The sequence below is a fragment of the Schistocerca cancellata genome, chromosome 8 (assembly GCF_023864275.1).
Source record: "Schistocerca cancellata isolate TAMUIC-IGC-003103 chromosome 8, iqSchCanc2.1, whole genome shotgun sequence".
NCBI classification, from domain to species: domain Eukaryota; kingdom Metazoa; phylum Arthropoda; class Insecta; order Orthoptera; family Acrididae; genus Schistocerca; species Schistocerca cancellata.
In genome coordinates, this window is record NC_064633.1 from 32,539,741 (window position 1) to 32,552,918 (window position 13,178).

General features: G+C 37.4%; 1 protein-coding gene across 1 annotated transcript in view; it reads right to left on the reverse strand.

The window, feature by feature from the left end:
- Window positions 1-13,178, reverse strand: part of LOC126094626 (FAM172 family protein homolog CG10038) — a 272,864-nt gene that overhangs the window by 145,436 nt on the left and 114,250 nt on the right. Inside the window, exon 5 of the mRNA XM_049909109.1 lies at window positions 8,795-8,914. Coding sequence (XP_049765066.1) covers window positions 8,795-8,914 — 120 coding nt within the window. The remainder of the gene's footprint in view (window positions 1-8,794; window positions 8,915-13,178) is intronic.

Below are 13,178 nucleotides of genomic sequence, written 5' to 3' on the forward strand. Positions count from 1 at the left end.
CGGTAGCTACACTTTCCTTCACATCCTTATCTTCCCCATACACTTCATTTCACATGATGATTTGTCTAGCTTTGAAACTGTCCAGCAATCCTCCAGATCCCAAGTTCTTTAGAAGCTTTCAGAGCCTCACTCTGAAATGTGGATCCAGACGAAGGTACGTTTTTGCTGTACTTAAGAACAATTTCCACACTATCTCAATATTTCTTCATATCCTGTCTTCTTTGCCTTTCGTTTCATTTGCCTGTTCCCTTCCATCCATTCATCCCAAATCTTATTTGTGTTTCTTTAAGTTTTACAAATTTGTGTTTTGCTGCATTTGAAACACAACTTCATTTCATGCACAGAGAGTTTGTCTTTTGCACTCTCCTCAGTTACCTTAATCTTTTCATCTTGACATTGAAGCTCTTCTGTCTATGTTTGCTTACAAGTAGATTTGTTTTTGGAGGGGGTCTGCCTTGAACAAAACACACTTTCTTATTTTCCTTTTTATTCAGCAGACAGGTTTTGCTGAAGTTACCGTATCATCAATGGGTTTTATGTTATCTTCCATAAAACAGGAAGAATGCTCTTTACTACTAGCACACAGATAAATTTGAGTTTTATAAAATCAATAATTACATATTTGAAAAACATGTATACCTGATACACAGAACACAGAAGAGCATTAATAAGTAACAGCTGTCATTCAACATTTGCTGAACACCTAATGGACATGAAAAACAGTCCAACAAACATCAACACTGACCTGAAAATTCTCAGATCAGCAACAACCCCTCACAAAAACTGATAATTGAAGAAAATTGTCAATTACAAAAACCCATAACTGAAGCAAAACAAGTAATAAATGAACACACAGTTCTCTGCAAAGGAACTCTGGTTTCTGCCCTCAAAGAACTATCAGACAACACCAAACCATTAATACCCCAAACTCCCTTCCAAACACACACACACACACACACACACACACACACACACACACACACACACACACAATATTCCACATCGTATTAGTTAATGGTAGGCATAACCTCAACAAACACTGCTGTAAATTTTCGAACTAAATAACTGTTCTACATTAAGTTCTGTATGATCACAGATGACAAATTGTAAAACAAAAGAACTAAGCTGATTTACATAAAATCCAGGAAATCCATAGCATGTGCTAACAAACTATTTATTCACACAAAATTTCCTCCATTCTTCAAATATGTAAATACTGACTTTATGAAACTCAAATTTATTCTGTACTAAGAGTAAAAAGCATTTTTTCTATTTTATAGATGACATAAATCCCACTGATGATGGCGCAACTTCAGTGAAATATCTGGGGAATAAAAAGAAAAATAAGATACTGTGTTTTGCTCAAGGTGAACCCTCTCCAAAAACAAATCTTAATCTTTTTGTTAATTGTTGGCAACACATACTTTTTGTTCAATTTCATGTGGTCACTTAGGGTTCTAAAGCCAACTGAAACTGTCAGGAGATAATGTAGACTGTGTATTTCTTTGGAATGCTTGACCTTGCCAGGTACAATCATATTTTTCACATAATGGCATTGTCAGGGCTGTACAGTCTTTGTGGCAAAAGTAGTGCCTTATGTGAACAACTAAGGTGTACTCTAATACAGTAGTACCATACTAGCTTCCTTTCTGCATTATACAATGAATTATTATGTCCTAAAATTTTCTTTCCATTTCTGCTTTAAGCATGTTCTGCTTTATATGAAAAATTAGCATACAAAAGTGTACGAATGTGTTGTGAATAAAACATTTGTACAGTTTGACCAGACCTGCGAATTATACACATTCTGCTTTGGTCAAGTTTTACAGTATAACGGCCAGTCACAAAAATACAAAACCGTGTATCATCACAAGCTTCTCATAAAAGGAAGTTCAAAGTGTTGTTGGGTAAACTCATATTGGTGTACAATGAGTTACTGAAGCATAACAATGTTCACTGGTTGAGCTACAGCAATTTACTTCAAAGATTTGTGGATTGTTTGGTAGAATTCAGGCTGTTTTTACAAAATGGGGGAAAAAACTGAGACAAATTCACAGTTAATGGATGTTACGTGGCTTACAAAATTTCTGTTTTTTTATGAACATATGCCAGCATGTTTCAGTGATTTGAACATATAGGTTCAAGGCACAAAAACAACAGTGATTGTTTGATAGACCTTACTTACACTTTTAAGGTTAAACTGCAAGTTTGTAATAATGATACTGCTTCCAATGACTATTTGTATTTCCCAAATTTGAAAAAAAAAAAAAACTACCAGCAATTTGGATTTAAACAAAAAACAAGACCAAGAAAAGTCACTAAGGAATTTTCTTTGGTAATAGTCTTCAATTGAAGAATTTTCTTCGAGATTTTGGGAGTTCAAACTGTTGTTGGAACACTAAAATTTATTACATATAAAGATGTGACTCCATTGGGTAAAATGAACTTATCTAGATTTGTTTGTTTGGTAACAGAAGAAACTGAAATGCAGCTGACTGAAACAAATGAGAAAAACTATCAGGCAATAAGAGCAAATATTTTGCCACTAAAATTATGGAAACTTGGAATCCAATCCCTGAAACGTGTAGAAGAAAGTGATGGTTGCTAGGTTGACAATATTTTCATTTACCTACTCCTGCGAGTCATTATTTTGCGAAATGCATAACATTAAAGGTTCGCTAAGAGACTGTTCACCAGGTGACTTGAGTTCAGCTTGCATTCTGCTAAAAGTTACAAAGTACACACACAATATAAATTATTGGCACTACATTTTCCACAGCAGAAATCATCTTTTTTTTTTTTTTTTTTTTTTTTGTTAACTTGTATAAACTAAATATGTTTATTTTATGACTGCCGTATGAAAGCTGTATTTCTGGTTGCAAATAAAGAGTATTAATATGGAAGCATTTATTTTCTTTTTTCATTAATCAGTAGAGCCAAAATTTGTATACTATCAAACCTTAAAACATGCATGCATTTAAGCATATGTCTAAACATGCATAAAATCAGCAAAAAAGAAAGAGTACTGTAATATGTGGTGTCAAAATTTAGTTCTACGATGAGTATGATGGCATATCGTGGGCACATTAAACACTTCCTTGCAAAAAATGACACATAGATCTACAAAGGTTTGCCATCCCTACAACGAGGTCTTTATTTTGTTACCTTATGTGATTATATTTTTTTCTCATAATACATCTGCTTTGATGTCTGTATTATCTTCAGTATTATGCAGTACGTCTTGTAATTAACTACTGCAAAAACATTACAGCTGCTTCTGATGGACAGATAAACTTTCCTTTTCATCCTAGAAGATACCCTTATTCCTTTAGTAATTTTATGGATTTTATGCAGTATTTGGTCTAATTTGGGTTACTATGGGAGGAAAACAACTTTCAAATAGGGTACGGATTTTAATAATAGTGTCGTATTTTTTATTAGAGTTATGAGCACAGTATAGAGCACTCCAGTTCATGTCTTTCAGGAGTTTCCTAAAATGCGCAGTTATTTGGCATTCTGACTAGCCTCCTGAACTCAAGATTTTGTAGGTTTTGTCTTCAGATCAGTATTAATATGCAACATAGGGAACTGCATGCCATCGTTTGAGGGGTCACTGAATAATGACTCTGTAATAAAATTTGGTTCATTAGACATTTCTATAAAAAAATTATCAATGGCAATTTTTGAGTAATTACCTACCCTAATTGGGAAGTTTTCAGTATGAATTATGTTGAAAGATAATATTAATTGAATTTCCCATCAGTGATTGGCAAAACATGATAATAATATTATGAAGAAAACACTTCCTAGAGTTCAGCAAAATTATATTTATTTGGTCACGAACTGACTTTCAGTTTTTTTCAGGCCATTTTTTAGTGGCGGCTGAATGTCACAAACAAGAGATAAATATGATGTGCAACTTACACAGATATTATTTTACAGAAGATACAAAAATGACGAAGTGTTTACACAGGAAAATATTACAATAATGACATTAACTAAAAAGGGTAAACAAAGTTTCTATGTTGAGGTAAGTATAACAAATAATGAGAAATAAACAGCCATATGCTAAATTAATATGAATCCCATTGCTCCTATGTTTTATCGCTTTTCCAAAATTTATAAAGACAGTGTTGCAATATGTCCGCTAGTATCATCCCCTTCTGCTCCATGTTACTTACTAGTGATTTAAAGCATTTACAGAAAAAAAAAAAAAATAACACACACACACAGCTACTGATACAGTAATCCTTCAAAGCTCCAGCATCCACACAGTCACAAACATGCAGCTTTCCATTCAATGGTGCATCACCTCATAGCTCTTCCATTATTCAAATTAGCCTTTCAATAAGACTGCAAACCATCAAACAGATCACTTCCAGCAATAACTATAGCTCTGCCCTGATTGATAATATTATATATTTATACTGTATAATCAGAATAAATAATAATTTATACTGATGATAAAATTGCACCACTTCTGTACACTGGCCAACCGCAGTCACTCAGTACTTACAAATCCTGGTACAAAATTTCACAGAATGGCAATATTTCAGATAATCTACCAAAAAAGTAAAAATCTTACAACTCTAAATCTGCATTGTATAACACAAAGAACATACCAAAATTTTTATTCAATAGTAAAGACAAAATGCAACCCTTGACACAGAGTGTTGTATATAAAATCACCTGCAACCCATGTGAAAAAGTGTATATCGGTCAGTCAGGCAGAGATGTGGCAATTAGGTTATGTCAACGTGAGTGAAGCTGGCTATGCAGGAAGAAAGATACAACCTTTGCTGACAATATTTTAGCAGAAAACCATCCATATGATATAGGATATGAAGTTTTACATTCCATCAAAAATTGCATAAAGATGACCCTACTGGAAATCAATAAACACGACACAAAATTCCAGCCTAGTATTAAATGATCACACTCAATTTCCATTTCCCTTCGTTAAATTAAGTTTTCATTACAAACATTAGATTCAAACTGTAAACTCATTTTATTTCTCATCATTTGTTATTTGTATCTCCATATAAAAACTTTGTTTGCCCTTTTTAGTTAATATAATTATAGTAAGATTTTCCTATGCAAACACTTCATCATTTTTGTATCTTCTGTACAAATAATGTCTGTGATGTAAGAGTTGCACATTGTGTTTAGCTGTTTGTGACATTCAGTTGTCACCTGAAGATGGCCTGAGAAGCCGAAAGCTGGTTTGTGACCAAATAAACACAATTTTTCAGAACATTTGAAAGTGTTTTCCTTTATAATATTATTGAATGATAATTCAATAATATCATAAAATTCTTACTAGAAGAGATTTTAATGAAATGTATACTAAAACTGCCAGCAACTTTTATTTCTTTAGTTTTACTGTTACCTAGGCCAACTGAGCTTCCAGATGAGTTTTGAGCAGATTAAAATTATCTGCAGGTGCTCAGTATAGACCTAGTGTTGCAAAGTACTTCTTATGCTGTTATTCTAACGCTCTTGCAAACGCTTCAATGCTGATGAACGTGGCAACTCCTCCTTCCTCCATTTCTGCTCTACAGATATGAGATGCTACCTAAGTCCTATAACACATCTATACCAGTTGTCACATGATGTTCAGAGTTTGATGACTTATTTATAAAACCAAATAATAGTTAAATAATTTCACTCGTCAGTCTTCTAACACTTTGCTGCAATAAAGATAGCTGGAACTTCACAGTACTGAGATATAAAATAAAATATCTGGCGATAAAAAATATTCAAGCAATAGCAGTTGGTATTGATGCAGTATGCTAGAATTATGTTCTTTAGTTTTTTTCACAAACTGAAAATTATACAACTTTGTTTCCTTCTGTCCTGCCTACCTTAAAAAAGATGCTTCTCTGACATCTGTAACCACATGTTAACCGAGAGAGGAAAAGATAGATTGCTACTTACCATAAAGAAGACACATCACAGTGTGGGAGACAAGAATGGGGAGGAGATGATATGATGTGGTGGAAACTTGGGTGGAGGGATTAGGGACAGTATGTTACCGTAGGTTGAGGCTGGGGTAATTATGAGAGATGAGAAAGTGTACGAAGGATGACTCCCATCTGCACAGTTCAGAGAAGCTGGTGGTGGAGGGAAGGATCCAGATGGCTCGGGTAGTGAAGCAGCCTTTGAAATCAAGTGTGCTACGTTCAGCTGCATGTTGTGCCACAGGGTGGTCTACTCTGCTTTTGGCCACAGTTTGGCAGTGGCCATTCATCCTGGTGAATGGCCACAGTTTGGCAGTGGCCATTCATCCTGGTGAACAGCTGGTTGGTAGTCGTATCAACATAAAAGGTGTGCAATGACTGCAGCCCTCTGCCAACGAATCCACCAGTCTTTCCCCACTCAACTCCTTTTTTGTTCCTTTCTTCCCTCACCTCACTGCCCCACAGCCTAATGACACTGCACCTGTTGGTAGTCTAGTCCCTGCACGCTCCACTAGACAGCGTTCGCCTCTCTCCCTACGTGTACACTACCATCCCTTCCCCTTCTCCTTCCCCACCCTCTCCATATTGCTGCTTGCATCCCACATGATGTTGCATTCTGGCTCGAGATGCTGGAGTTTATGGTTGTGTGTGTGTGTGTGTGTGTGTGTGTGTGTGTGTGTGTGTGTGTGTGTCTTTACTAATGAAGGCTGTGGCTGAAAGCTATATGTGAGTGTGTTTTAATCATGCTTGTCTGCAAAAATGGCTCTGAGCACTATCGGACTTAACTTTTGAGGTCATCAGTCCCCTAGAACTTAGAACTACTTAAACCTAACTAACCTAAGGACACCACACACACCCATGCCCGAGGCAGGATTCAAACCTGCGACCGTAACACAAATCTGTCACATGACGTTCTATCACTGTTCCTTCTATTAGCTGTGGCCACTTTACATCTCTTTATTCTTATCCCTCCTTAATGTGACCAGATTTATCTAATTCAGGCTGAAAAATAGTAGTTTCCCCCTACTATTCCACTATCTTCCTACCTTTACTGTATATCCTACAAAATCACTGAAGAACATCATTTACTTTCCCAATTCCCATACCACTCCAGTCACCACAAGGTAAAGATACTACAGCATCCACTGTACCCCAGAATTAATAATTCTACAGCAAGTTAAGGCATTTTTCATTCATATTAATACAATAATTTGGTAAAAAGATGTCAATTAATTCACTGAGCAACAAGAAAACCTATTTAAAATATTTAGCCTATACACAAATTTATGCAAAAATAATACATCTGCAAATTTTCTTAAACATGCCACGCGAGTGAGCCTTCAAGGGGAAGATATACAAATGAATCTTTCGCACAGCCGTGGGCACCAGCATGGCACCTTTCTATGTTAACCAGTTTATAGGCCACCTAGAAGAAACCTTCCTATACTCCCATAACTGTTGTCTGGTGCAGGTTCATTAATATCTTCATGATCTATACCCAGGGCTGAGGTGCCTTTCTCCTCTCTCCTCTGCAGACTCAACACCTTCTCCTCCATTCACTTCACCTGATTTGTGTTACCCCAATGTGTCGCCTACCTGGACACTGAGCTCCACCTTTCCAATGGCTCCATCTACCCTTCTGTCCATGTCAACTCCTATAATCATCAACAGTACCCATGTATTAGAGCTGTCATCCCTTCCATACCAAAAAATCACCAACATATAGTCTGACCACCTGTGGACGGCACTTATGAAGTGGTGTGAATCCCCTTGCTAAGTATGACGTATGCCTCGCTAAGGACTTCACACACAGTCTTTGTCACCCAAACCTGATCCACAGATTTGTGGGCATGACCAATGACCTGATATCGTTCCCAACAAATGGCCCAGGGCCAAACTGTAGAGTAGAATTGACGCGTTGAGCACATCATGCTGTGTTTCAATGGCTGCTGCATAACCTGTTCCATATGGATTCTTCCTCCCAATGTCAATTTTTCTCAACTACATAAACAAGTGTTACCCTTCCAGCACATTCTTTGTTCCAGTAATCATCCTGGCCTCACTCTCAATTAGCATCTTACCTCACATCCACCTCCATCCTGCCCCAGGATTCTTATTAACTTCACTCACTGACTCCTCTTCCTCTGACCTGTCACCCTTCCCAATCCATTCTTCCACATCATTGTCATTGTGTGTTGAATGGACTCTCTGTTGCCTGTCTCAGTGTATCACACTCCTATCCTGTACACCTGTTGCCTCCCTCTGAACCATCATTCACTCTTCCTCAACCCTCCCACTTGCTCCTTGCTGCCTTTCTTCCCTCTCCAACTGGCACAACCCCTAATCCCAGTCTACCTGCAAAACTGCTGTTCCAGCACTGAGTATTCAGCCACTTAGTTGGCACAATGGAGGAGCTGTTTATAAACATACACTCTGATTCATCCCAGTTCCATAAGAGTTATTTTTCACATGAGATTCATGGCAATCAATAAATGAATAACTGGAAGGATAGAGGGATGAAAAAAACTCTCTAGTCCAGTATCATTTTCACGTTGTAAAAAACCAGACCAAGAAAGGCACAGATTGTGGTTCAACTCATAGTCCACCTCATTTTAATCATGTCACAGCTTCTTATGAATGTTTTACTAATGTTAGACATGACAAATCATTCATAAATGGCACAAGTCTAGGAAATGAGCAGAAGGAGCAATAGAGAAAGATCAGGTTACATGTTGCAAGCCATTATTATGACATGTATGCATATTTAGTCATTATTTTTCAGAGACTGTAGGGCATATTATATAGGAACAACCAAAAACTATCATAACACTTACCAGGTCAACTGTAACCACCCCTCCGTAACTATGGGCAACAATTGCTATGTGCTTTGCTTTTGATTCCTTCACATAGTGCTTCCACACATAATCAGCATGTTCTTTAGGATCTCTGCTACCCTGTGAATAAAGTTACAAATGATGAAATAAAGAAAACAAAAGATTTAAATGACAAGATAAAAAAACTCTGCCAATAAAGAATTAAAATGAGTGTGTTTCTGTCAGTAATCAAGAGCCACAACCTTCTGTAATTAAAAAAAGGAGAGGTGAAATCTGTATTACTTAACAGCTAAAATGGTCATTCAGTCCCAGTTGCAGGCTACCTTTCTAACGGCCTACAGGGCAAAAATTTTCAGTATTTCACATAAGTACTGAATGATTTAAAAATTTAAATTGCTGCTATAATCTACTCGTTACGAGCTATAATTTACGGTTTGTCACAATACACTGAGGTGACAAAAAGTCATGGGATAGCGATATGCACATATACAGATGGCTGTAGTATCCTGTATACAAGGTATAAAAGGGCAGTACATTGGTAGAGCTGTCATTTGTACTTAGGTCATTCATTTGAAAAGGTTTCCAATGTGATTATAGCTGCACAATGGGAATTAACAAACTTTGAATGTGGAATGGTAGTAGGAGCTAGATGCATGGGGCATTCCATTTCGGAAACTGTTAGGGAATTCAATATTCCAAGATCCACAGTGTCAAGAAATGTGCTGACAATACAAAATTTCAGGCATTATCTCTCAACACAGACAACACAGTGGCCAACAGCCTTCACTTAATGACTGAGAGCAGTGGCATTTGCATTGAGTTGTCAGTGCTAACACACAAACAACACTGTGTGAAATAACTGCAGAAATCTATGTGGGATGTACAATGAACAAATCCCTTAGGACAGTGCAGTGAAATCTGGCATTAATGGGCTATGGCAGCACATGACTCACGCGAGTACCTTTGCTAATAGCACTACATTACCTGCAGCGCCTCTCCTGGGTTTGGAACCATATCGCTTGCACCCTAGAGGACTGGAGAACCATTGCCTGGTCAGACAATTTCCAATTTCAATTGTTAAGAGCTGATAGTAGGGTTCGAGTGTGGCACACTCCCATGAAGCCATGGACCCAAGATGACAACAAGGCACTGTGCAAGCTGGAGGTGGCTCCATAATGGTGTGTGCTGTGTTTACATGGAATGGACTGGGTCCTATAGTCCAACTGAACCAATAAGTGACAGGAAATAGTTGTGTTCGGCTAATTTGAGACCATTTGCAGCTATTCATGGACTTCACGTTAGAACAATGATGTCATGTCACTGGGCCACATTTGTTTGTTACTGGTTTGAAGAACATTCTGGACAATTCAAGTGAATGATCTGGCAACCCCGACCACCAGATGTCAATCGCATCAAACATTTATGGGACATAATCGAGATGTCAGTTCATGCACAATATCCGGCACCAGCAACACTTTTGCAATTACAGATGGCTAAGGAGGCAGCATGGCTCAATATTTCTGCAGGGGACCTCTAATGACTTCAGTTCATGTTACGAGTTGTTGCACCATACTGGATGAAAGGAGGTCCGACATGATATTAAGAGGTATCCCATGACTTATGTCACCTCAGTGCAGGTCAAGCATCAAAGTTAGAAAGTATATGTCTTGAGGCAGTGTAACTCAATGCGTACAAATTACCCACACTATATTCATCATAAGAGCACTTAGCAACTTCCAAGAAATTTTAAACATAGTTTCAAACCTTTTCTACATATTTTCTCACTTACACCCCCACAAATTAATGAAAGGAAAACAGTGTATCGTTTACTAAATGTCCGTGTCTCATTTTCAAAGTAATCACACATTTGGGTATGTTGTTGTTGTTGTTGTTGTTATTGTTGTTGTTGTGGTCTTCAGTCCTGAGACTGGTTTGATGCAGCTCTCCATGCCATTTGGGTATGTATGGGAGTTTAATTCTTTAAATAATAGGGGGTTGCAGGAGGTTACTGCTAAATGTGGGTATTCTTGAATAACAGTGTATGTTTTAAGCAATGACACATGAAGGTGGTTCAATAAGTCTGGTAAATTTCAATGAAAGAATGGAACATTTTTGTTGCACCTTCATGGTTGGTAAGCTTCATTATTCCAAGAACCATATAAAGAATTTTAATAAAGTACAGCATACAGTTCATTGTTGATATCACCTGAATTATCCAGTGAGTCAACTGTGAATGAAAACAACAAAAACCAAGTTTCGTGTTGTTAAAAAACATTTTCATTTGAAGGGTTGGACAGTCACCCAAATCAAAACAGAACTGGATGAAGTTCACACGGACTCTGCACCATCACTCAATGCCGTTTACTTTTTAATGAATTAAAATGTGGGCAGACAGGAACACTCCAGCTGCTCAGCTGAGGAAACCACTGACAAAATTCAGCAAGACTGCTGAATAAATATTCACGAGATCGCCGAGACTGCAGGCATCTGAACTGAGCGAGTCTATAATATGTTGCATGGACTTGTTATGAAGAAGCTAGGTGGGAGGTGGATGCTGTGATTGCTCACATTCAACCACAAGCACATCTGGCACAACATTTCGACACAATGTCTTATGATGTTGAAATGCAATCTGCATGACTTTTTGCACCTATTTGTGACTGTTGAAGAAACTTGGAGTCAAAACAGCACTCAAAACAATGGACAGAGGTCCCAAGGAATAATCCTCATAGATTACTTGAAAAAAGACAGAACCATATTATGATTAATTGTTGTATCGCTTAAAAATTGTGTTGGATGGAAAAAGACCAAGTTTGGTACGCAAAAAAGCATTTTTTCGTCAGGATAACGCACCGCTTCACACACAAGAGATAATAATGATGAAAGCGTACAAATGGGTTCTTGAATTGGTTTCTCATCCACCCTATTCAACAGACTTAGTTCCAAGTGACATCTTCCTGTTCCCTAACTTAAAACTTTGGTTTGCTGGAAACAAATTTTCATCAAATGAGGAACTTATAGTTGTAGTCAATGAGTATTTTTCAGACTTTGACAGAACCTATTCTTCCATTGGGGTGGAAAATCTGGAGGATTGCTGGACTAAGTGTAGAGCCCTCCAAGGAGTAAGGTGTAAGGTGTTTATGAAAAACATTCCCTCTTGCTATTTTACCATGCTTATCAAACCACTCTCATATATTTCCAGGTTTTTCTATGCAAATACCAGAAGGTACTTCAAGAAAAAATCAATGACAGACAACAGACCATTAGTGACATTTGAGAAAATGGATGAATGCACGAATAGTAAAGACGATGACTTACTTAAACTTTTAAAATACACTTAGAAAGAGTTACAATTAAAACAAACTAACGTATGCTTATTTCTATAACTGCAATTAATTCAGTATCAATATCTGCTTCTACTCTCTGCTAACCACTGTGAAGCTGAACCATTTATTACGGCTTTTCCCCATACAATTTGCGTGTGGAGTATAGAAAGTATGATTGCTTTAATGTCTCTGTGTGACTGTAATTAGTCTAATCTTGTCTTCACAGTAACTACAGAAATAGTGTTTTGGAGGTTATAATATTATGAAAAGGACAGCTGCTACTCACCAGATAGCAGAGATGGTGAGTTGCAATTAGGCGCAATAAAAAGACTGCCACAAAATAAGCCAGTCTGTCAGATACTGTGGCCTCACATGCGTGAGTTGCATTTGTGTGTGTGTGTGTGTGTGTGTGTGTGTGTGTGTGTGTGTGTGTTTGTGTGTTGCCTATTCTCAACAAATGCCTTCTTGGCTGAAAGCTTATTTTGTGACGGTTTTTTTGGTGTGCCAGTCTGCGTCTCACATATCCACTATATAGTGAACAGCAACTATCCTTTGCATAATATTGTTATATTCCATCGTAGATTTTCCACTGTTCGATTTAGGATGTAATGTTATATTCCTAGTTCCTCACTTAATGCTGGTTATTAAAACTCTGCAAGTAGTTTTTTTGTATAATAGTTGACAACTGCCCTCAAGCATCTGCCAATTCTGGTTTTTCAGCATGTCTGTGGTGCTCTCACATAAGTCAAACAAACCTGTGACCATTTGTGTTGCCCTTCTCAGTGTAGTTTAATATCCCTTTCAGTCCTATATAATATGGATTCCAACACCCATACAGTATTCTAGGATTGACTGCACGAGTGTTTTATATGCAATCTCCTTTGTAGACAAGACTGACTGCATTGTCCAATATCTTACCAATGAACTGAGTCTGCCAACTGTTTTACCTTCAACTGAACCTATGTGATCACTGCATCGAAAGGAAAATCATCTCAAGAAAACTATAAAATTATCAGAACTGCTGGTCAGTTCTTTCCTCCTGGGCAAATGTCATACAT